Source organism: Podarcis vaucheri (genome assembly GCF_965113315.1).
Source record: "Podarcis vaucheri genome assembly, chromosome: 13".
NCBI lineage: Eukaryota > Metazoa > Chordata > Lepidosauria > Squamata > Lacertidae > Podarcis > Podarcis vaucheri.
The window spans coordinates 8685400-8711920 of record NC_138751.1 but is presented as its reverse complement, the minus strand read 5'-3'; the positions used below and the strand labels follow the sequence as shown (position 1 = coordinate 8711920).

The 26521-nt window shown below is 40.0% G+C and overlaps 1 protein-coding gene across 1 annotated transcript; it reads right to left on the bottom strand.

The window, feature by feature from the left end:
* Nucleotides 1-790: 790 nt before the first annotated feature.
* LOC309516841 (vomeronasal type-2 receptor 26-like) lies at nucleotides 791-17314 on the bottom strand. Its single transcript, XM_082195790.1, has 5 exons — nucleotides 16597-17314; nucleotides 15534-15775; nucleotides 13631-13757; nucleotides 2816-2942; nucleotides 791-1734 (listed from the first exon to the last, which is right to left on the bottom strand). Exons 1-5 carry the CDS (start codon nucleotides 17275-17277, stop codon nucleotides 833-835), a joined length of 2079 nt encoding a protein of 692 aa, XP_082051916.1. The 5' UTR covers nucleotides 17278-17314; the 3' UTR covers nucleotides 791-832.
* Between the last annotated feature and the right edge of the window lie 9207 nt (nucleotides 17315-26521).

Sequence of the window (26521 nt, the reverse complement as noted above, 5' to 3'; positions counted from 1 at the left end):
AGAATTCTAGAGTTGGGAGAGACCTCAAGAATCATCTAGTACAAGCTCCTTTAATGCAAACTGAGATTGTGGCTGACAGGAAAATAGGATAACCTTTATCAATGTTATCAATAACATTTTTTAAAAAAGAAAACTTACGCATATTGCCAGCACCCCTGGAAATGAATTTCATGACACATAAACTGTCTCAACTTTATTAACGATAAACTTGAGGGTGTGACATAGAATACTGAACAATAAATTAAACAATAATGTTAAAATAAATATTCTAAATGCAGGTGTTTTCATCTAAATATCATTTAATTTTATGTAAAGCAGGTGGTGGGGAACATTTGGCCCTCCAAATTTTGCTGACCTATGACTCCCTTTATCCCTAGCCACTAGCCATACCTGCTTGAGATAAAAGGAGTTGTAGTTTATCAGCATCTGGAGGGCTTCAACTTTCAATGACTTGGTGTCACAATGCCAGGCAATGAGTCTATTTGAAGGCACATTTCCACTGATGCATCCTCTTGGAGCATATATTGTCTTCCACTGCAAAATTGAGTCTTTGCATCCATCTTTCTAGAAGATGCTGCTACTCACGGCAAAGGCACAATCAGGAACTCATTTAAGCTCCGGATTGTTCCTCTGAAATAATTGGTACCTGTGATACACTTACTGTCAATGATATAGATGAGTGTGGATTGTGAGGAATGGTCTGGCAGTTGAAATCACTCCTAGATGAAATTTGGCCCACCAATCAGAGGTCCCCTAGGCTTGTGCTAGGTTGACATAATATATAAGAGTACAATAGAATAAAGAACTAAGATGCAGTCTTTAGGAGAAAACTTTATATATTTCTCCTTATTAGTTGCTCCCTGCTGTTCAGCTCAGGCTTCAGAACAATGATGTAGCATTTAGGGGCAAAGATGCAGCCAAATAATCCAGCGCTGGAGGACAAGATGGAGAAGATCTCCACCACCACCATGTATTTTCCTTTTGTGCTCAGATAGGTTGGAACAAAAGAAAGCCAAACACTGCAGAACAGCAACATGCTGAAGGTAATGAACTTGGCTTCATTGAAACTGTCTGGTAATTTGCGAGCTGCAAATGCCACAATGAAGCTGGCAATGGCCAGGAGGCCCATGTAGCCCAAGACACAGTAAAACATGGTCACTGAGCCTTCATTGCACTGCACAATGGTTTCCTTTGTTACTGAGCGCATGTCTAGATCAGGGAATGGGGGAGAGGTCATCAACCACCCAGTACAAATACTCACTTGAATGAGTGAGCCAGAAAGGACAATGGAGTTGCTCAGTCTTTTTCCCACCCACTTCCTCATAGTGGACCCAGGCTTGGTGGCCATGAAAGCTGCAACTACAGTGGTGGTTTTGGCCAACACACAAGAAACAGCCACCGAGAAGATGATGCCAAAAGTGGGTTGTCGAAGAAGGCAGGTCATTTTGCCAGGGTGTCCAATGAATAGAAAGGATGAGAGGAAGCAGAGTAGGAGGGCAATGAGGAGAGCATAGGTGAGATCCCTGTTGTTGGCTTTGACAATGGGAGTGTCTTTGTGTTTAATAAAAGTTCCCAGCACCAGAATTGTAATTAGGGAACAAAGAACAGCAACTGATGTTAAGCCAATCCCTAAAGATTCCTTATAGGAAAGAAAGGTTATTAACTTGGGAATGCATCCATTTTTGTTCTTGTTTGCATACTGATCTTCTGGGCATCTGAAGCAGTCGTCCAAATCTGAAAAAAAATAGCATAAGGCCAAATTCCAATTGCAATTCATGAGTGTCCTTTGCCTCTTATATCTAAGTTATCATTCCTCTTTTCAGAATCCGTGTAATCCTCCCCCTCCTCCGGTGGATGCAAGGAGCAGAGAAAAACAAGAAAAGTTCTTCTTAATGAGTTTGTTAAATCATCACAGCATCACAAAGAAATCAGTCTGCCTTCCGATTAATGGTGTTGCTCCAAATGAGCTCCTCCCTCCCTTCCTAGCAATAGCACTTCCCCTGGTGGTGGCTGCCAGGAGCTGTCTCGGAGTCCTTTGCTCTTGCACACTCAATGAATGCTGAGTTCTTGGAGAAGAGGGGCAGAAATGCTCTCCAGTGATGACGTGTCAGCTTGCTGCTCTGTCTCACCTGGCTCTTCTCCCAACAGCTCCCAAGTCTTCTGTTCATCTCTCTCTGAGCTGTGACTTTCCTAAACCAACAAGTGTTATTCAATACAGTGGTACCTCGGGTTAAGAACTTAATTCGTTCTGGATGTCCATTCTTAACCTGAAACTGTTCTTAACTTTAGCTAATGGGGCTTCCTGCTGCTGCTGTGCCGCCACTGCACAATTTCTGTTCTCATCCTGAGGCAAAGTTCTTAACTCGAGGTACTATTTCTGGGTTAGCGGAGTCTGTAACCTGAAGCATCTGTAACCTGAAGTGTCTGTAACCTGAGGTACCACTATACTGCCTTCCTCTCCACTGGAAGCTTCAGGAGAAGGGAGGGCAACCTCCACCATTTCCCTCAATCTTGTTCCCTTTAGTCCAGCCTCTGCACCTGTTTATCTCAATCTTCTGAAATTAAGGAAATTGGTGATCATGTAATATTATCTGAATTACCTTTTGAGCTGAACATATTGTAGCATTTTAAAAAAACATTTTAATTAATATTAATTTTTGAAAGTTTTTATAAATTACTGGAAGGCATCAGAAAAAATGTTCATGCCACTCTAAGGAGAATATTGGCTACATGCACAACATAGAATTTAAGTTCTTTTAAGTCAATATGACTCATTAATCATTACTAGTCTTGTACGATGAAAAATGTCATTTACCCTTCTGGTTTGAAATCTTCCCTTCTGGACATGGAACACAATCGTAGCAGCAAAATTTCTGCCCTTCCTTCCTTTTCTTCCGATTACCAGGGTGACAGTAGCCATTGCACACAGAAACAGGCACCACCTATCAACAGGAAATTATCTTATTTTTTTGGAGAGGGGTTTTTAAATAAACTTTATGATGGTTTATAGATAAAAATACAAAAATTAATATCAAATATTTTCCCAATTTTTGGGGGGTCCAAACTAAGACTTTGATCTGAATACAATAAAAACATAAAGAGATGTGGGAGGAAGAAAGGGATAAAGAAAGAGAAAGAGAGAAACAAAGAAAAAGAAATAGAAAAGAGGTGAAATGAGAGAGAAATAAAATACAGAATGTAAGTGACTTTTGGTTCTTCCTCTGTCTGCTATAAATAAGCAATATTCACTTTATCCACTCCAATATAACACCCAGAAAGCCACACAATCATTAGCTTCAGTCCTCAAATCAAACTGTTATTATTTCTTTTTCTTTTTCACGCGAAATGTCCAAGAGAGGTTTCCTGCCTTTAAGAAAGGTTAAGAATGACTTTTCTCTGAATAAACATGTCGATTTTGCCATCTCAGCTAGGTCCATTAGTTTCAACAGCTATTCCATTGTTAGAATAATGGATCTTTCCATCTTTGTCCATATAAACGTTTGCAGCCATAATCCTATATTATAGCAAAGTTCCATAGTCATTTTCTAACTGTATATCCATAACACCCAGGAAGAGTTTTGGCACAGAGAAAACTGCATAGAGGAAAGACCATGTGTAGGAAATATTTTAAAAATTCATAAGCTCCTAAGCCTGTCATGATAGGGGGAAGTATTAATGATTCAGGAAATTGAAAGATGTCTGCTTCTTGGGAGAAAAGCAATGACAGACCTAGATAGCATCTAAAAAGCAGAGACATCACCTTGCCAACAAAGGTCTGTATAGTTAAAGCTATGGTTTTCCCAGTAGTGTTGTATGGAAGTGAGAGCTGGACCATAAGAAGGCTGGTCACCAAAGAATTGATGCTTTTGAATTATGTTGCTGGAAGAGACTCTCGAGAGTCTCATGGACTGTAAGAAGAACTAACCTAGCCACTTGTCAGGGAATCAGCCCTGAGTGCTGACTGGAAGGAGAGATCCTCAAGCTGAGGGTCCAATACTTTGGCCACATTATGAGAAGAGAAGACTCCCTGGAAAAAACCCTGATGTTGGGAAAGATGGAGGGCACAAGGAAAAGGGGACAGAGGACAAGATGGTTGGACAGTATTTTCGAAGATACTAACATGACTCTGACCAATCTGCGGGAGGCAGTGGAAGACAGGAGTGCCTGGCATCCTCCGGTCCATGGGGTCACGAAGAGTCAGACACGACTAAATGACTAAACAACCACAATTAATGATTCACACACCCTTTGAGGCGAAAACACCAACAAGCTAATGACACGAGTTAATGTAAAAGTCATCCTCACAGGTCACAGAGTCTTCGGAAAAGTCTCTGGAACTAGAATTCATCCAACAAGCACTTAGCAGACTGCCTCCACTAACTGCACCTACCCATTATTGCTTATACGGTTTCCAATGAAGTTGGAAAATCCCTCCCCCACCCAAACCATGAAGACAATCATAGGAGAGAAAAAACCTACTTGGCCTAAATAATGGTGATCACTTTAGCTAAAATTGCATATGGTGAAGAAGAAGGATGGGGGGCCGCTGGCAAATGATAGACAATGAAGTCAAACCAATGGAAAGTTACACCAATACCTAGATATTAAAACGTGCCCCTTAGAAGTTCTATGCCCACTTACCATGTAAAAGGGATATCACCTATTTTCACCTCAGTTTTTTTTTTATCTATGTAATGTAAGCATTGCCATGTATAAATGTGGCATAGTAAACATTATTAAAATAAAAGATCAGTTTTGTTTGGGAAGTTCATTATTCCATCCAGCTGATACCAAAATTATTTCCATGTGTTTATGAAAGAAATTAGTGATGGTTATGTTGAGACACCTGAATGACCCATCTGAAGAATGATTACCCCAGATGCCAGACCTGTTTGAAACCTTTGTGCCACATAATCATGTCCTCATGAATGATGAATTCTTTTCCATCAAGAGCATAGGGATTCACCGATCCTATTTTCAATTGAATGAAGGACTTATTTGGGAATGTGATCATGTTCATAATGTCAAATCCACCTCGCATTTCTCTCTTATCATTAAATGATACTGTTTCTCCAGCTGAGTTGTTAAATGAAATGTCATGGAAAAAATGGTGCAGCTATGGAAAGAGACAAAATACATGAAAAGAAAATAACACAAAAGAGTTTTTGATAAAATGCCATGATTTTCTGCCACCATTCTTTTGGAATATTATTTACCTATACTTATGTAGCATCATCTAACAAAGACCAAGCATGAATCATTTGTTTGATATTAAATATTTTTCAGTGAATTAGAGATGTAATAGCATTTCAGCGGCTACTTGTTTCTGGCAATTGTGATCAACCTTTAACTTTTTACTAATCTGTTCATTGAAATTGTCCTATATTTTGCTACTCTTCAATTGCAATGCATTACCTGCCAAGGCTGTAGATCCTGAAATTTTAATATTCCACTGTTTCCCATAGCTCTTTTCTTGAAACTAGTCAAGTATATGCCTTGCAAAACATGAGCCACAACATAAACAGCCTTGTAGATGCTGTAGCTGTGGCCAGTCATACTCAGTTCAAATAGAGACCCTGGAAGACTCTGCAAGCTCTCTTCCCCAGTACACATGTCATTGACCTCCATTGTCACACTAGGATCTGGAAATGTACAATCAAATGCTTGCTCCCAGAAGTCCTTGAAAAACCCATCTCCCTGTGTCCAGTACAGTTTTATTCCCTGAAGAAATTGTTGGAACGGTGGGAGATTTTGTGAATGAATTGTGAAGGAAATAGCACCTTGGAAGATCTGAAGACCCCAACTCCTTTGAAAACCTGTTAATATGAAATCAATCTGAGTTGTTACAATCCACACCTTTTTAAATGATGAGATTTCCCTATTTTCAGGATCTCTTAGAAATATAATACTTCTGAGCCATATAATTATCATAGATTCTCCATACATCATAAAAACATTGGCTTTGTCATCTGTTAAATGAATATAAATATTTAAGACTATATAACGAAATTCATCCCAGTTATCAAAACGGGCTGTTTGTTTGATTCTTTGTGTGAAGGCTAAACAGATTCCATTATGGGAAAGTAATGGCTCCAAGGTCTGCAAGAAATGTTCTCCACTATTATCATCGACAGTGAAGAGCCCGACCCAAGTCCATCCGAAATGCTTAAGCAAACTGATAATCCCCATATACTGATGGGCTTCATTGGGCACCATGCGGTAAAATGAAGGTACTTGGCTTCCATAATTTTTGTCTGGGGGAAATGATCCATATGTGAGCTAAAAGAAAATGTATGTACGTATTGGTTAGCAGCAGATTCCTGTTTATTCAAGAAACACTTGTTTAAGCAATTTATGAATTAATTCCAAGTATGTATGTATCTATTTGTTTAATTTGTATATTGCCCTTCATCTAAATATCTCGGGGTGTTCTCAGCATAAAAATGTAAAATCAAAACACATCATATAAACAAGAACAAGAACAAAACAATGACCTCCCTGCCACAAGGTTTTTGTAACTGAAAGGAAAAGGTGGAATTGAAAATACGAATGAATGAAGAAAGACAGATAACTAGAGTAGACGAGGAAGGGATATTAGCAGAGAAGGAAGGGGACAGTGCCAGGGATGATATTGAAGAAGCAGCAAGGACTTTGAAAGAATTGAGGTAGAAAGTGCATGTGACAGAAGCATGTTAGAAGGCTGTGAGAAGGTTTGTTCAAGGAAAAAGCATGTTGGGGGTGGCTTGACTGTGTCCTCCTTATGACCAACATGAAGATGAGAATGGATTTTTAGAAATGGAATGCTAGGGAAATGGCTCTTGCAGGGGGATGCTCAGAGATGTACTAGGCCAGCTTTAAACCAGATGGGGAAGAGTTGCAGAGAGCTCAGCTCAGCTTAACACACTGTGGTTTGTAACAACTACTACTACTACTACTTCAGATTTAAATGTCAGTCATAAGCCCTTCCTCTTTCAAAAGTTCATAATGACTCCCAGAAAGATAAGGCAAGAGTTTATTTTGAGATACCCTTTCATAGATCCTACCTGTGGAATCTTGTAGAGGCCTAATGTGTCAGCCATATGGAAGGAGGTGTCAGCACTAAGTCCCCCAATGATGGCTATGAGATTTTTCTGGGTGTCACATTTGTAGTTGGGAACAAATCTATGTGATTTGAAGAGCAGGTCAAGAGTGGTACGATAGGTCATTCTGGCATCATAGTAGCTGTCATAGATGTGGAAGCCGAGAGTGATATTAGGACAAAACTTGGGGTTCTCGTTTATCTCTTTCACGGCAAATGCCAAGGCAAGAATGTGCTGGTAGAATTTTGTTACCACACTGCAAGCAAAGTTCATTAATGTACAACTTTGGAATAGGAAATCAACATGCCACAAAGCCTTTTTTTAGCTCAAATTGATTTAGATTGACATGAAATTATTTTAATTCTCATTGATGTTTCTAAGCTAATTAACTCAGTTCACTTCATATAAAAATTATGCTCTCTCAGGGCATGCCTAAGATTTGAATCACCAGCTATTAATCTTTTTCTTTACCCTCTCATTTCTCTTGGTTCCCCAGTCAGAATCTTGGGAGACACTCTACTATACTCCTGAAAGCTGTCGATTGTTACATATTTAAAAATCTTTTTATTTATTTCTCTAAAGTGGAAGAATTTTTTATTTAGGCAAAACGAAGGACATTACTTTATAAAGTAAATCAGGGCCACCAATTCCAGGGGCTTGTCCAAAAGATTTTCTGTCAATAATTAAAAATGATTCCTTGAGGAATGTTAGATATATTGATTCAAGCATTTTTAATGCCTCTCTTCAGCTACACATCTCCCAGAGCACCTGAAAAAATATCTAAGACAATCTCTATCTTCAGGTTTGCAATATAAAAAAAATGACACAAAAGCAAAGGAGATTGGGAAAGATGCAAAGAGGGGGAAGGCTCTTACTATGGAACATCAAACATATTCTGTGAAGGGTGCTCCTTGAAGGAAACTTCATAGAAGACATAAAAGATCTGAGAAGCAATCCCACCGATGATGAAGCCACCTGGTTGGTACCACTGATGTGGAGCAGGGAATGGATAATTCATGGGACACCTAAGAGTATCTACTTTGCACACAGCAGGAGGGAGAAGAGACAACATCAACAGCCACAGCATCCTAATGGTCAGACTTTTCTCTAAACACACACCTCCTGTTTCCATTCAGAGCAGCTGCATGACTTGAACAGGCTACATTGGGTAATTCCTAGCTCTTTCAATACAGCTTTAGAAGAATGGTTTACAACCAGCATTTGAGAATCAAAGGGTTACAGCTATATACCCTATGAGCGGAGATTGCCAACACTGCAATATTATATATATAAAGACGACACGTGAGCATTGAAGCCGACAGAACCTTTACTGCCTCTTATTCCAATTTCCTACTGCCAATAGCACGGGGTTTCTTTATAACCACTTTGAGGTTTGCTTATTAAGAAAGCCTGGAAAGATTCAGAGAGGTGAACAAAGTATAGTGATTTGGATAATTGCTGGGTGAGATAATTACGTTGTCATTGTGTTGGCTGTAAGTAGCAGTTTTGCTAACAAACATGCTGAGCTGCCCCCACTTTGAACCACCTGCTCCGTAGGGGCAGAAAAAGTGACAAATACAATTTTCCATGGTGAGCAAACACCAAAGGAAAATTGAGAGAGAAACTTTTGGCTTTGATGAAAAGAGGCTGGTCAACTGCAGTTTTCAAAGAAATGTGAAGCTACAATTTCTTTTTGCCAAGAATGGAGAGCCTGTGGGGTTCCAGGTGCTGCTGGGTTACAGCTTCCATCATTTCCCACCACTGACCATGTAGGCAGGGGCTAATATGGTGCAGGGCAAAGTTTCCTTATCTCTCCTCTAAGAAATAAATCTGAGAGAGAGAGTAAATGAGTGGCAATAATAAATTTTAATCTTAAGGAATGCCATCAGTCATGTTCAGAAAGAGTATCTATTCATATTCATATTCATATTCATATTCATATTCATATTATTACTACTACTACTACTACTATTATTATTATTATTATTATTATTATTATTATTATTATTATTATTAAACTATTCTAGTGAGCCATATTCTTTTTTGTAATTCGGACTGCTTTAAAAGCAGGAAATTGAGAAGCTGCCTTCCATTCTTGGACATCATAGAATTCTAGAGTTGGGAGAGACCTGAAGAGTCATTTAGCACAATCTCCTTTAATGCAAACTGAGATTGTGGCTGACAGGAAAATAGGATAACATTTATCAATGTTATCAATAACATTCTTTTATTAAAAAAGTTATGCATATTGCCAGCACACCTGGAAATGAGTCTCATGAGACATAAACTGTCACAACTTTATTAACGATAAACTTGAGGGTGTGACACAGAACACTGAACATATTACACTGGAAATTTGCAGAATCCATCATGGAGCCCAGGCTTTGTCATTTGTTTTGGTTTTAGATCATTTTTATCAGTTTCCAATAGAACAGTCAATTAACATATCCATAATCATAATCCAATTAAAAATAAACTAAGATAAAAAAACAACCAAATTGCAGTCCAAATTATTATTTTTTCCGGGTTCCCCATAGTCTGGACCTCTGAAGTATATCTCCAATATCTTCATGTCTGCCTTCTTCTTGTTGTTCTCATATTTTCCACATTCCGATCTTATTGCTTTAAGGTTCCCCATCCCTGGCTGTGCAATTCTCAATCATGTCAGAAATCATATATCCTTTCATGCATCGAATACAGGTGTGTGTGTGTGTGTGTGTGTGTGTGTGTGTATTCAACTCTCTATTTCCCAGTGCAGCTTTTCCTGTCTTTATTCCAATATTCCAATCAGGCTGTTGTCCAAGTCTATCATTTGAAGTTTAATGACACATCAACTCCCAAGTAGTTAAATCATTCCAATCCGATCTGTTATTCAAGCCTGTCATTTGAAATTTATACGTTGTTAAATTGTTGCTGTACTCAGTCATTTCCCATTGTCAAATTGTTAAGCGTACTGTTTGCAATATTGCCATGTAAATGAACTGTATTCCACAGAATAAGTTATTTGGCGATCAATCAGCCTTCCCAGAAAGCACACAATTCCCCACCCCGGGCCCTAGAAGTGGGGTTGCTAGACATCAATTTAGCTTTCTCTCTCGCTCATAATGAAGAAATTCTGCAAAGCGTGTTCTCCCTAGCAGAGAGCACGTGTTGCGGTTGGGAACAGGCCACCCTCCAGTGACTAGGCAAATTTAGTTGAATCCCGACCATTTAAATGGTTAAACTGGGTTGCTGGGGTGTTTTGATTGTTGCCAATTCAGAGGAGGGGTCAGAGTCTATATATACAGGGGCCAGACGTTGGCACGGCCTCTTGGCCGTTTTGCATCGGATCACCCGCCCTCCCTCCCTTGTTTAAGGGGGGTATTGAAGGATTGCTTGACCTTGCTATGCCTGTCATGGGGTCGTTCGCCTTGGTGCGAGGGCCTGGTAGGAATTTTGCCATCTGGCTGATTGGCTGGTGCCATTTGGTTTTTGCCTACTGCGTAGCAAATCGTCACAACTTGTAAGGTTGGCGGTTAGGCACTGGTTAAATTGGTGCTTGGAGGGGTAAGTGCCTACCCCTCCAAATGATGCGAATGGGAATTCCGTTAAAGGAAATCCAGGGGCTTGCCATTCTTTCGTCCTTGTCCCCGGAGTCGGACTTGGGCCGTGCAAACCCCACAGGAACATGAGGGTGAGAAGTAATGGTCTGGTGCCCAGCTTTATTTCTCACCCAATACTTGTTTCCCACGCTGGCTTCCGCTGGTATCCGGAAGGCCAGCACTGTCCCTGAGGGCAAGGACAGATAGTCGGAACCAGTGCCTAAGCAACCACTCACATTTTTGTATTTGAATAAAGTTGTGGCCAAAATTATGCCAAAAACCTTAAACAAAAAATTGATGTGTGAAGTGTGAATTATTGGGGGGCTACTGTGACTCAACACGCAAACAGATGCACTGTCTGTTATTCCAAATTGTTGTCTCAAGTCATTATAAAGTCAGCTAGCAGCTATTTCCCACTTCCCTCGAAAAAGGAAGGAATTCTCATTTTTCCATGCTGCGTCGTATTAACAAGTGCCATCTTGTTTCTTCTTTATCTTTATCAAGTCTTTCAAGTCTGGGTAAAGTGGCGCAATTGAGTACTTAATTATAAATAGAAGTCCATCTGTACTTTTTTTAAAAAAAAGGTTTCTTGATGAGGCTTGGCATAGAAAAACAAATGTAGATATTAAGACGAGAAAAAAGGACATACCAATCACCTCTGTAATCCAAACACCATGATGAAAATCTCTTTTGAAGTCCGAGCTTAAACACCAGGGACTGTGCAGTTTTGCAGGTTTTTTCTCAGCCTTCTTCAGTCCAGACTATGTCTGTTTATTGTCAAAATCTAATTATTTTATCAAACGGATATTTCCAGCTTATGAGAGTGACTTTGGAGAGTGTCAGCCGTGTTGTGCTCTGGGACCCAGCATCCTGCCACTTGCACCTTGATGCAAGCTGACAATCTTGGACAATCTGTAGGTCTACGAGACAGTCTTCCCCCACCCTGGGGAGTCTGCCAGGGCTAATTACCCCCATATCAACCCTGAATTACCGGCACAGCTGGGGTCTGATTGTGGGGGAGTCAACCATTTCTCACTGCCAGAAATAGGAAGCCAGGCTTTGTGGTTTTTACCTGGCAGTTCATAAGCTGTCTGAGAGGGAATGGGAACAGCAAAAGAAATGATGGAAAGCCCAGAGTCTCCTACAGACTGTTGCTATTTTGAAGTAGGGAATAAATTCCATACTGGCAAATTTAGCTTTTTGCAATTAAAGTGAATTAAAGTGCTCTTGTACAACAAGCAAACTTTTAAAAAATGGAATAAGGAGTGGGGGGGGAGGAATACACTCAGACGTGTGGAATGATAATTGCTAGTCATAACTGCTAGTAAGTCATAAAATCTCTCTGCAACGAAATAAGGGTGAATGCTCAATAAACACAGGGCATTATATAACCTCTCCACGAGCTTTGTGAAGAACGAATTCTCAATAACCACTTTGCCTGAAGGCACCCAAAGTAGACCATTTAAATAAATTTCACTGATTAATATTAATCTATTTTCTCCTAAATTCAGTGTTATTTTTCTAGAAAAGAGGTGTTGGAACACACCATAAATGCCTCTGTTGTTCCCTTATAATGGCAATGTCACCCACCAGGGTGGTGCCCAAACTGAGTTCTGGCAAGTTCTGGCTGGACAACCAACCAAAAGCCCTTCCCAAAATCAGTACCCTTCATATAAAACAACACAAACAATACAAAAGGTGGGAGAATCAAGAGTTCCTTTAATTCTTTCTTCTCCTTAGTTGTTCTCTGCTGTTCAGTTTAGGCTTCAGAACAATGATATAGCATTTAGGGGCAAAGATGCAGCCCAATAACCCAGCACTGGAGACCAAGATGGAGAAGATCTCAACAGCCACCATGTATTTCCCTTTTGTGCTCAGAAAAGTTGGGATAAAGGACAACCAAACACTGCAAAATAGCAACATGCTGAAAGTAATAAACTTGGCTTCATTAAAGCTATCAGGTAGCCTGCGGGCTATAAAGGCCACAATGAAGCTGGTAAAAGCCAGGAGACCCATGTATCCCAGGCCACAATAAAACATAGCAATGGACCCCTCATTACATTGCAGAATGATTTCTTCAGTTACTGAGTGCATGTCTAAATCAGGGAATGGTTGAGAGGTTGATAACCACACAATACAAATACTTACTTGGATAACACAACAGAAAAGGACAATGGAATGAGACAGTCTTTTCCCTACCCACTTCCTCATACTGGAACCTGGTTCGGTGGCCATGAAAGCTACAACCACAGTGTTGGTTTTGGCCAACACACAAGAAATGGCCACTGAGAAGATGATGCCAAAAGTTGGTTGTCGGAGGAGGCAAGTCACTTTGCCAGGTTGGCCAAAGAATAGGAAAGAAGAGAGAAAGCAGAGTAGGAGGGAGACAAGGAGAGTGTACGTGAGGTCCCGGTTGTTTGCTTTGACAATGGGGGTGTTTCTATGCTTAATGAATATTGCTAGCACAAAAGTTGTGACTAGAGAAAAAGAAATAGCAATTGAGGCTAAGCTGATCCCTAATGGTTCTTCATAAGAAAGAAAGTTCAGAGTTTTGGTAACACATCTGTTTTTGTTCTTGTTTGGATACTGATTTTCTGGGCACATGAAACAGTCGTCCATATCTGAAAGGGGAAAAAAAAAAGAACAAGTTCACATTCCAGTGGCAATTTATTTAAGATTCATGGTGAATTTCTCTGCCTCTCACATGGTAGCTACTGCTCCTATTAATTTGAATCCATTTGTTCAAGGGTTAGCGTATTGGAATAGAATGTATCTATTAAAGTGATGTACAGCATGTAAGAGTTGTATTAACAAATGGAATACTGGGAGTGACGGGAAGCTGCATAACATCCTTTTTGGTGCATTCTGGCACTCCAACCATGAAATTAGGCAAAAATCAATTTATCAAAAAGTGATGAATAACTTCATTGCCTAACAGACATTTATTCTTTCTTTATGTTCATAACATACCACTCTGGTTTGAAATCTTCCCTTCTGGGCATGGGACACAATCATAGCAGCAAAATTTCCCCTCTTCCTTCCTTTTCTTCTGATTGCCAGGGTGACAGTAGTCATTGCACACAGAAATAGGCACCACCTGTCCACAAACAGAGAAGATGTTTTAAAATAATAATATAAAAACTTCTGCTGTTCAAACAAAGAAATTACGTAAATACTCAGTAATGCACCCTAAATGGCCTCGGCCCAGTATACCGGAAGAAGCTTTTCCACCTGCATCGTTCTGCCCGGACACTGAGGTCCAGTTCCGACGGCCTTCTGGCATTTCCCCCTCACTGCGAGGTGTGAGGTTACAGGAAACTAGGCAGAGGGCCTTCTGGTGGTGCTGCCTGGTGGAACGCCCTCCCATTAGATGTCAAGGAAATTAGCAACTATCTGACTTTTAAAAGACCAGATGTCTGACCAGAAGTCAGCCCTGTTTAGGGAAGTTTTTAATGTTTGATGTTTTATTCTGTTTTTAATCTGTTGGGAGCCGCCCAGAGTGGCTGGGGAAACCCAGCCAGATGGGCAGGCTATAAATAAATTATTATTATCATCATCACCACCACCACCACCACCATCATCAGGATATAGCCTTGATATTGCCCTCTTCCTCTTCAGGGGTAATAAACTTTTCCACAGTGGTCATACGCAAAAATGTGGGGTTTGCATACTAACTGCAAAATTGGACAATGAATGTAATGCTTACCTTTGTAACTTGCAATGCAGCTAAGTACACATGCATACACCAATGAGAGGGGGCATGACCTGGTAGGTATTTGAGGACCAAACAGATCTGGTCTGCATTAGCCTCTGGTACTGAGGTTCTCCACACACAATGTCAGAAAGTGTAGCTTCAAGCCCTGCCTGGATATAGAAGGGACTGACATTCTTTCCCCATTCGAAGCTTTGTTCTGGTGACCACAACCCAGTAGAAATTGTGATGGCCAACTTGTGGCATCATAACAATTTTGTTCTGAATTTTGTAGAACCCTCCCATATTTAAGAAAGACACAACACCAACACTTCACCTGCCAAAAATACAGCATTGTTTTGGCAAGGCAAAATGTTGCATCTGACTTTTGGATGTGAAGGGCAGTAAGATTATCTAGGTAAAGGTAAAGGTAAAGGACCCCTGGATGGTTAAGTTCAGTCAAGGTGCCTATGGGGTGCAGCGGTCATCTCACTTCAGAGCACATGGAAACGCCGTTTACCTTCCCATCACAGTGGTACCTATTTATCTAGGAACGCAGGTGGTGCTGTTGTCTAAACCAAAGAGCCTCTTGGGCTTGCTAATCAGGAAGTTGGCAGTTCAAATCCATGTGATGGGGTGAGGTCCCATTGCTTTGTCCCAGCTTCTTCCAACCTAGCAGTTCAAAAGCATACCAGTGCAAGTAAATGAATAGATACTGCTGTGGTGGGAAGGTGAACAGCATTTCTGTGTGCTCTGGCACTTGTCACGTTCCTCCATGCACCTGTAGCAGTTTAGTCATGCTGGCCAAATGAGTCAGAAAGCTGTCTTTGGCTCCCTTGGCCTGCAGCAAGATGAGTGCCTGTGACTGGACTTAACCTTCCAGGGGTCCTTTATCCTTACCTTTTCACCTATTTATCTATTGTGCTGGCATGCTTTCGAACAGCTAGGTTGGCAGAAGCTGGAACGGAGCAACAGGAGCTCACCCCGTCATGGGGATTCAAACTGCTGACCTTCCAACTGGCAAGCCCAAGAGGCTCAGTGGTTCAGACCACAGTGCTGCCTGCGTCCCCTTTCATATTCTCCATGGTCCTATCCAGTAGAAACAGAAACGATTGTACAGAAAAGGGGGTTTTCATGTACCCAAATGACGCATCCGGAAAATGAAGGGAAGCCAAAGAATACCCTAGAATCCAAACCTGGTGAATACCATTGTACCACACAATCATGTCCTCATGAATGATGAATTCTTTTCCTTCAAGAGCCTCAGGATCCACCCATCCAACTTTCACTTGACGGAAGGACTTGTTTGGGCATGTGACAAAATTCATGATGTCAAATCCACCCCCTATTTCTCTTTTATCATTAAATGAAACTGTTTCTTTAGCTGAGTTATTAAAATAAATTCTTTGAAGAAAAGAGTGGAGCTAATTGAAAGAGAAAGAGACAGCATAATAACTTAGTGAACATTTACAAAAACCCACCCCACCCAACATTGTTTAAATAGCTTCATCCAACAAAGATCAATACATAAAGCTATTTTGCAACAACCAAGGAAAAATATATGCTGCAAATGTAAAATGTTTTAAACATTGGTTGAAAACTAAAAATTAAAATTAAAAATCTAGGCCCAATATACTCAGAAAACTTCATCTGTTAATGAAAAATACAACACTATTGCGGGTATTCAATACTAGTTCTACTCATAGTAGAACTCTTGAATTTAATGGACATAACTAAATTAAGTTTGTTAACTTTACTGGGTCTACTCTGAGTAGGACAATTCCAAAATATCAGATGCTCACAATAACTCAGAGTAGGACTTTCATTGGGGCTCCCCGTGTTCTGTACAACAATATTATTGTTAAGTTACTGCGTCCATTATCTGTACTTTCTGGAAATGAGTCAAGGCATTCTTATTTTCCATGTGATTTTCCAGATTGATGAAAAGATCTCTGCCTAGGTGTTCATTTTCTGTTGTTTTTAAGCCTTAACTCTGCTTTTCTTCTTCAAATTTAAAAATCATTGTAGATTTTTTTTTAATGGTCATCTTGGGAAGGCAGTGCACAAATCCATCATCATCATCATCATCATTATTATTATTATTATTTTCATTATTATCTTTATTATCATCATTATCATCATCATCATCATCATTACATTAGTTAGTTGTGAGTGGCTATCCATATGTAGTAGCGCCTTGCACAAATTAGTTCATTGAAATAAGGTTTCCTTTCCATGACATTACCTGCCAAGGCTGTGGCTCTTGAAGTTCAAATCTTTTATAGCGCAACATTATCCGGTCCTTCATTCTAGTAGAGTAAATGGCTTGCAAAGCATGAGCCACAACGTAGACAGCATTGTAGATACTGTAGCTGTGGCCAGCCACACTCATTTCAAACAGTGGCTCAGGAAGGCTCTCCAATCTCTCCTCACCAGTACATGTTTCATTTACTTTGGTTGGCTCATGAAGAGTCGGAAATGTACAGTCAAATGCTTGCTCCCAGAAGTCCTTGAGGAAACCATTTCCTGAGGTCCAGTAAGGCTTTGCAACTTGAAGAAAATGCTTGAACCCTGTAAGTTCTTTTGAATGACTTGAGAATGCAATGGTGCCTTGAAAGAACTGGAGATCCCATCCTCTTTGAAAGCCTACTAATACAAAATCAGTCTGGGTTGTCAAGATCCACACTTTTCTTAACGACATGATTTCATTATTTATAGGATCCCGCATAACTATAATTACTGTCAGCCACGTCAGTGTCAAAGATTCTCCATAAATGATAAATGTACTGGCTTTATCATCTGTGAATTGTATATAAATATTTGAGGCTAGGTCAAGAACATCACCAATTTCATTGTAATGGGGTACGTGTGGGATTTGCCGTGTGAAGGCTGAGCAGATTCCATTCTGGTAAAACAAGGACTCCATTGTCCGTAAGAAATGTTCTCCACTGTTATCATTCACAGTAAAGAGTCCAATCCATGTCCATCCAAAATGCTTCAACAATGTGATAATCCCCATGTACTCTTGGGTTTCATTGGGCACCATGTAGTACAAAGACGTAGCCTGTCTTTTATCGCTCTCCTTTGAAGGAAATGAACCATATGTCAGCTAAAAATAAATGATGAAATAGGGTAGAGATGTGTTAGGGCTGTTATATGTGAGAATGTGCTTGTTTGTCAATGAAATATTTCTTGAAGTTGTTTGTAGGTTCTCTGAGTATTATACTAGGAGTATTTCAGCTAAACTTTCTAGAGATATGGAAACAGTATACCATTTCTAGGAATTGTCATCCCTCAGGAATTGTAGAGGGAGTGGTTTCTTCAATTCCACTTTTTATCAACAGTTGTTCAGATATTGTATTCAGGGATCAATGGAACCCCAATAACTCAGAGTCCCTCAATATGAACCTTTTTTGCTTCCATCTGCAGCATAGGAATGGCAGACAAATGACACAGGAACAGTGTTATTTATGGAAATTCCCATGTCTCCAATACATTCCTACCTGTGGAATGTTGTACAAGTCTAAGATGTCTGCCATATGGAAAGACGTGTCAGAGTCAAGTCCTCCGATGATGGCTATGAGGTTTTTCTGGGTGTCACATTTGTAGTTGGGGACAAATCTATGCAACTTGAAGAGCAGACCTAGAGTGCTACAATAGGTCATCCTTGCATCATAGTAGCTGTCATGGATGTGGAACCCAAGTGTGACATTGGGTAAGATCTTTGGATTCTCATTGATCTCTCTCACAGCAAATGCCACAGCAATGGTGTGCTGGTAGAATTTTGTCAGCATTCTACAAACAAAGCAATTTAATTTACAATTTCAGAAGAAAAGTTTACAATGCAGGAAATAAACGTATTATTTATGAGCTAACAGACACCTTCCTCCTTAGAACATATATAATATAGGCTGCATGAGTGCATTTATATTCTGCATAGTATTTTGACACCTCTTGGAGTCTGACTTTCTGCTGCAAACCACAATCCCCTGGAAACAAGTGGGGTTTACTCAGGAATAGGCATATATGGAACTGCATCATATTTGTTACACTTATTCCCATTTATTCCCAATAAATTAATCTGACTTTAAAAAAGACCCATTCATTTTAGTGGGAGGAAACTTACAGTGCAAGCCTATTAATTTTAAATCAGATGACCTATGATGATGGATGAGTAATATGTAAGATGGCAGTTTTAGTCTGAATACAATCCTTAATCTTTAAGGTACCAGAAGGTTCTTCCCTTGTTTTTGGTTAATGATTGGCTATTAAGTGATAGCAATTAATTTCAATGGTTCTACTCTGAATACCACCCAGTGTTTATGTTTCTCCCTTCAACTTTTTGTTACTAGCTGCTTGGGTTCAAGAAACATGAAGTGTGTGTCTGTGTGTGTGCAACAAATAAGCATCCTGTAAAATATCTAAGAATGATGCACAAAAATCACCTTGCGTGCACACACACACACACACACAGAGAGAGAGAGAGAGAGAGAGAGAGATAGAGAGATGAAGTGTCTACTGTCACCTTGAAGACTAATGAACCTAATATGGATACACTTTTGTTGATTACAATCAATTTCATTAGTTCCAAGAAGTGTTACTCCCAGATATCTCTCCTTGTATTAGTTTACTACTAAAAATCAGCTTCTAGTTGACTTTCAAAGCATAACGCAGTACACTAAAAAAAGCAATTAAGCTCAATAAACACAACAACAACAATGAAATATCAGCAGTATAAATACACTAAATGCCTGAGAATATACTGAAATAAAGTCCCTGCCTGAAAGCTTAGCAGAATGCACAAAATTCAAAATGTGATTGAGAATGAGGAGCTGGCCAACAGGAATGCTGTCAGTTATCAAGACAATTCCCCTGTGAACTGACCAAGCCTAGAAGATGGAGAGTGGGGATTGATCCTTACTGTGGAACCTCAAACATTTTCTGCGAAGGGTGCTCCTTGAAAAGAATTTCAGAGAAAACGTAAAATATCTGAGAAGTAATTGCACCAATGATGAGGTCACCTGGCTGGTACCATTCATGGGGAACAAGGAGAAGATTGGTCACATCATCTAGTCTGCACACCATAGGAGGAAGCAGAAACAGCAACACCAATAGTGGCAACATACTGTCAACAAAGTTTCACTCTAAATACATTCCTTCCTTTCCCCATCCATACCACCTGCCTTAGTTAAATAGGTTTTGTTAAATGATGTCTGACTGTGTCAATACAGCTGCAGAAGAATCATTTATCAGTTGTATTTTTACTATTAAATGATTGACTCTGAACATCTTGATTAACTGCTGAGATTACAAACACTTTGATATGACATCTGACCAGTATTATAGGGGTGGGCAGAAGAAACATCAGGAAGGCTGCTAACAAAGCTCTGTCTGCCTTATGCTCCTATGTCCAAGGGGGATTATTTATAAGCACTTTCAGGCTTACTTGTTGATTGTTTCATGATGCATTCTGGGCAGTCTCTTGGGCTATGCCCATTTTTTGTGATTTAGATAATTGCAGGGGGAGAAAATCACTTATTCAGAGATTGGATCCTGAGTGGCCCTTTTGATAGAAAACATGTTAGTCCATATGCCACCTCTGTTCTTTAGTGGCACAGAAAGTTGTGGATTGGTTACAATTTTCTCCAAAGGGCAAATGCCAAAGAGAAAGTCAGAGTGAGGCCATTTTCTTTGGAAAAACAAAGCATTGCTAAATGCTAAAAATAATGTCTACAGAGGTACCTCGGCTTAAGAAGTTAATTCATTCTGGAGGTCCATTCTTAACCTGAAACTGTTCTTAACCTGAGGTACCACTTTAGCTAATGGGGCCTCCCACTGCTGCCGCCATGCCGCCGCTGCACAATTTCTGTTCTCATCCTGAAGCAAAGTTCTTAATCCAAGGTAACACTTCTGGGTTAGTGGAGTCTGTAACCTGAAGCGTATGTAACCCGGGGTACCACTCTATATATATACATATATGAAGAAAAAGTAGTTGAGGTTTTAAAAAGACTTCCAAACATTCCCATTGTATGTTATCTGTTTTCAGTCTGTAACCTGAAGCGTCTGTAACCTGAAGTGTCTGTAACCCGAGGTACAACTGTACTGCCAAAGCCATGTTCAGCTACAATTTATCCATGCAACAAAGCACTGGCTAAAAAAAGTATGGAATTGACTATAGGGGGTAAAATTGTAGATTTAATCTCAAAGAATGTCTAGGGTTGACTTGACATTGAGCACCTATGAAATTTATTTCATTGTCATTTCTAACTTATTAAAAATAAATAAATGAAACACTAAGTGACCTATTTGTTTTATGGTAGCATATACAGAATGCAAACAAACAAGCAAATGCTATGTATTTGTATACATAGCAAATGCTATGTATTTGTGTATCTGAAGAAGTGTGCATGCACACAAATACATAGCAAATGCTATGTATTTGTGTATCTGAAGAAGTGTGCATGCACACGAAAGCTCATACCAAGAACTAACTTAGTTGGTCTTTAAGGTGCTACTGGAAGGAATTTTTTTATTTTAAGCAAATGCTATGTTAGAAACCCACTTGTAAGCAGTGGCCAGAAGGCTTTCAAATCAGCAGATGCATGAGTGGGAAACTGCCTGGGTAGACTGACATGATCACCATGGGGTGATGAAAGAGTTCCCATGTAGTTTGGCTCCAATTAATATCACACACATGTGCACACAGATATATATACACTTATTTATGACAAATAAAAAGGATTCAAAGAGTTTGCTGTGATGTATAACATACCATTTTCTTTTAAATTTAAATCCACCGAGAATAGTGCTGCCACTTGCTGACCGAAGACTTTCTATATTAGTTTAAACCTGCATTCATGTTTTAGAACATAATTTGTACCAAATTCTTCTCCACATAAGTAATTCAAATGTCATTGGCAGGGCAGCTGTGAAAACGCTGGTTGTTGTTCATCATTTTGCTGAGGCCTTTGACTACTTAAGCAAACTATGGGTGGGGGGTATGATTTTTGTTTGTTACGATGTTATGCATGTATGTGTTTTTAAATTGTAACCCACCCTGTGATCCTCGGCTGAGTGGCACAGAAATTTGACAAATAAAATAAATATAAAGAAATTGGTGAGGAAGGAAAGCAATAGAGAACGTCAAATACTTGTTTGACTGCTTTGCTGGACAGCCATCAACTCACTATTGCATGCTAATGCAAAGCTTTGTGAGGAGACAACCATGGAAGCAATCCAACACCCAGTTATTGTTGTTTTTAATCATAAGCACCACATCTTTAAAAGCAGAGGGATGGAGAAACTGGGTGTAATCCATGGGAACAAAGGGACAAACTTGGTTTGAACTTGTTTGTTTGGTGTTTGGTAGAAAAAATGGATAAACTTTTGCCACGGCTTGGCAGAGAGACAGGTGCCGGGCTTCTGTAACAATATCAACTATAGCAGAATTGCTGGTTTTTCACTCTTGGTTATTGAGAAACAATACTAGTAAACAATACTAGAAAAGAACTGTGTTTCAAAATCATGGCATTATGTGCAAAATCTGCATTGCTTCCTCTCATTTTGTCTTTTTATCCTTCTGAGCACAATTCAAAATGTTGGTGCTGACCTTTAAAGCCCTAAGTAGTCTTGGTCCTGTATACCCGAAGGAGCGTCTCCACCTCCACTGTTCAGCCCGTACACTAAGGTCCAGCTCCGAGGACCATCTGGAGGTTCCCTCACTGTGAGAACTGAGATTACAGGGAACCAGGCAGTGGGCCCTCTCGGTAGTGGCACCTGCCCTGTGGAATTCCCTCCCATCAGGTGTCAAGGAAATAAGCAACTATATTACTTTTTAAAGACATCTGTTTTTAATGTTTAATTCTGTTTTGTGTTTTTAATATTTGGTTGGGAGCCGCCTAGAGTGGTTGGGGAAACCCAGCCAGATGGATGGGGTATAAATAATAATGTTGTTGTTGTCAAAATCACTTGAAGTATATGTGGTGTTTCCATCAGTGTTGCTGCCTCAGGCTGCCTTCTTCACAAGAGCTTGTATGTTTATGCAGGGGTTGTGAAGCTTTGATACCTCAAAACACTTTGTGCAAGGTTAATCAGACTTAGATTCAGAATCTCCATTTGTAAGGCAGGTCTAAAACGAGCATGTATCCAGAATAAAATTATCACAAGTCAGTAGAAACAATAAAATTCACTTTCACTTCTTTAAGGGTTTTTGCTTATCTGCCATGAAATCTGAGATTCCATTTTTTGCTTTTATCAAATCTGTCATGAATGGTGAATTCCTCGGAATAGGAGGGGATCTTTTGATCAGCTTTGGACAATCTTGTTATGACACTGCCCATACATTTAAGTTGTCCATTATGTGAAGTGTCCCGGGGCCCCCTCCTTTTCCCGCTTTAATTTTGAGCAGTTTGGCTGCTGGGCTCTGGGTGAAGGATTTTACCTCCCTCTTGTTGCCTATCACTAACGTCTCCTGAATAACATACAAGGAACTTGTATTTGAGGATTGCAGGGGCTTTCATGAACTTCTCCTGCTGTTTGTCTTTGATCACTGCAGAAGGTGGCTATATTGGCAATTCCGATGGGCTCCACCTCTCCTTGCCTTTTCTAGCTGCTGTGGGAGAAGGGCTTTCCTCTGTGCTCCCTGGCAGTGATTGCTCAGAAGGAGTTCTCTGCCACACACATATTTTGGAGGCACAGAGTTCTGCCCCTACCTGGTGCCTGTGTCTCTCTGCCTTTTCCCCCAGGAGATATTTTCTGAGTGCACAATTTATCAGGTAAAGCAGCATGATTAGAACTTAGAAAAGGAGAACTGTGTAAGGGAGAAGGGACAGAATTAATGAATGTTCACATTAATTGGGGTGTTTGGTTGTTCACAGAGGTGTCTGTCCTGAGAATCTTTCAAGTGTAAACACACACATGCACACACAACAGGAAACAATTACAGATAGGTAGCCGTGTTCGTCTGCCATAGTCAAAATAAAAAAATTCTTTCCAGTAGCACCTTAAAGACCAACTAAGTTAGTTCTTGGTATGAGCTTTCGTGTGCATGCACACTTCTTCAGATACACAGAGTGAAGGGTAAAGTGTTTTGGAACAAAATGCCATTGAAACAACGTGCACCATGAAGCCTCCTCTGTAATGTAGATTTTTTCAGAATAGACATCAAGTCTTTCCATTTCCCTAATGCTTATCCCCAGCACCTGATGGCGTGAATTTTGGAGTTTGAAAGTCCATCACATTTTGCTATGAAATGAATCAGTGCAGGGTTTGTTATTTTAATTTTAATTTTAATCACCATCATCATCATCATCATCATAAAAGGAAACAATATGTATCCACAAGGGAAGAAAATCTTTTAGAAACTGGAAGACAGGCTTTGGCACAGCACTAGTTATCACTGTGCATTCTCACTATGGGAGACCAACCTCCATATTTACAGTCTGTAATTTTCAAAAAATGCAAGAGTCCAGAAGTGATTAAATAGAACTAAAAAGATTTTTTAAATCTATTATTTAAATGTTTCTGTGTGAACCAACAAATTTATTTTCTTGAAGCACATTTTGATCTGACTCTTCAGCCAAAAGAAATCTCACAGATCAGTTTATGTCAGTGATAATCTAGGGTCAAGCCTAGGGTTCACAAACTAAATTACCTTTCAAAATGAGAAAGGAGATTTGGAGGGATGTGGATGCCAGGGAATGCATTGAAAGGATGATGATGGTGATGATGATTAACAGGCATATCTAATGCTTCCAATAATGCACAAGACTAAGAATGTGATTGAGAAAGAGGAGTGCCCAGAGTGAACCAGGATGGTTTTTTAACAACTCAGATATTTATAGATTCACACATTTCTTTGTTTCTCTCTCTCTCTCTCTCCATCTAAACAGACTTCCCACACCAGCAGATATTAAAAATGTGACACCCCCTTCTCTGAGGTTTGCAATCTAAAAGGCATAACACAAAAGGAAAGGGGATTTGGAGGAATGTAGAGAGGGAAACACTCTTTCTGTGGAACCTCAAATATTCTGTGATGTGTGCTCTTTGAAGAAAACTTCATAAAATACATAAAAGAGCTGGGAAGCTATCCCACCAATGATGAGACCACCTGGCTGGTATCACTCATGTGGAAAAAGAAATGGATTGTTCACTGAGCACCTCAAAGTATCTTCTGTGCAGTCAACCGGGGATTTCAGAAATATCAATAGCCACAGCATCATAGCCTCCCAGCTTTTCTAAAAATGCAGACCTTCCTGTGCTCAACCTTAGCTAGAGCTGGCTATTATTGGTGATGCCAATACAGATCTACAAGAGACCCCTGTGAACTGTTTTTGAGAATCGAAAGATTACAAAAACATGTTATTAATAGTAGACGAGAGTGCTGAAACTCTGATTTAAATTCTGGTGAATACCGGGGGTGGGGGAGATCAGAAATGAAACTGATGAGGTATAATTGGCTGTCTCTGCTCCTATTTCCAGGTATCTAAGGCATTTGAGATTATTTTTAATGGCTTTCAGACTTTTTTTTTTTTACTTTTCTAGTGCCTTCGAAAAAACATCTCTGGCTTTGATTAGGTACACCTTGCTCACAGGTCCTCCTCAAGTTAACAAAAATCGCACCACTGAATCCAGTGTCACTTCTCCCATAACCACAGCCTTGGACTCAGGGAGGAATAAAAATTTCATTAAAAAATAGGGGAAAATAAAAGAAATTTTTACATCCTTTTCCTTATTAGTTGTTCTCTACTGTTTAGCTGAGGCCTCAGCAAAATGATGTAGCATTTGGGAGCAAAGATGCAGCCCAATAACCCAGCACTGGAGGCCAAGATGGAGAAGATCTCCACAGCCACCATGTATTTTCCTTTCGTGCTCAGATAGGTTGGAACAAAAGAAAGCCAAACACTGCAAAACAGCAACATGCTGAAGGTAATAAACTTGGCTTCATTAAAACTGTCCGGTAATTTGCGAGCTGCAAATGCCACAATGAAGCTGGCAATGGCCAGGAGGCCCATGTAGCCCAGGACACAATAAAACATGGCAACAGATCCTTCGTTACATTGCACAATGATTTCTGTGGTCACAGAGTGCATATCTAAATCAGGATATGGGGGAGTAGTTGCCAACCACAAAGTACAAATATTTGCTTGAATAAGACAAGAGGAAAGGACAATGGAGTAGGCCAACCTTTTCCCCACCCATTTCTTTATGTTTGACCCTGGCTTAGTGGCCATGAAAACTACAACAACAGTGACAGTTTTGGCCAAGATGCAGGAAACTGCCACAGAGAAGATCATGCCAAAGGTAGCTTGTCTCAGAAGGCAAGTCGCTATCCCAGGTTTTCCAAGGAATAGAAAAGAAGAGAGAAAGCAGAACAGAAGGGAGATGAGGAGAGTGTAGGTGAGGTCTCGGTTGTTGGCTTTCACAATGGGAGTATCTTTGTGCTTCACAAAAGTACTAAACACTAAAGTTGTAACAATGGAAAAAAACAAAACAATTGAGGCTAAACTGATCCCTAATGGTTCTTCATTTGAAATGAAGTTTAGAGTTTTGGAGATGCATCCATTTTTGTTCTTGTTGGGATATTGATCTTCTGGGCATCTGAAACAGTCATCCATATCTGAAAAACAGAAGTAGGTCAGATTCCAAAGACAATATTATATTATGCTGAGTTTGCTGAGTATATAACAGTTTAATCACTTTAATATTTCTCCTTTTTAGGTTATCTTAATGTGAAACTGGGACGTGGGTGGCGCTGTGGTCTAAACCACAGAGCCTAGGGCTTGCTGATCAGAAGGACGGTGGTTCGAATCCTCACGATGGGGTGACCTCCCGTTGCTCAGTCCCAGCTCCTGCCCACCTAGCAGTTCGAAAGCATGTCAAAGTGCAAGTAGATAAATAGGTTCCACTCTGGTGGAAAGGTAAACGGTGTTTCTGTGCGCTGCTCTGGTTCGCCAGAAATGGCTTAGTCATGCTGGCCACATGACCCGGAAGCTGTCTTCGGACAAACGCCTACTCCCTAAAGAGCGAGATGAGCTTGCAACCCCAGAGTCATCCGCGACTGGACCTAACAGTCAGGGGTACCTTTACCTTTACCTTTACCTTTAATGTGAAACTAAATTATTCTATCTTCATTGGGGCTTACTCTCAAATCTATGTAGAAAGTATTGCAC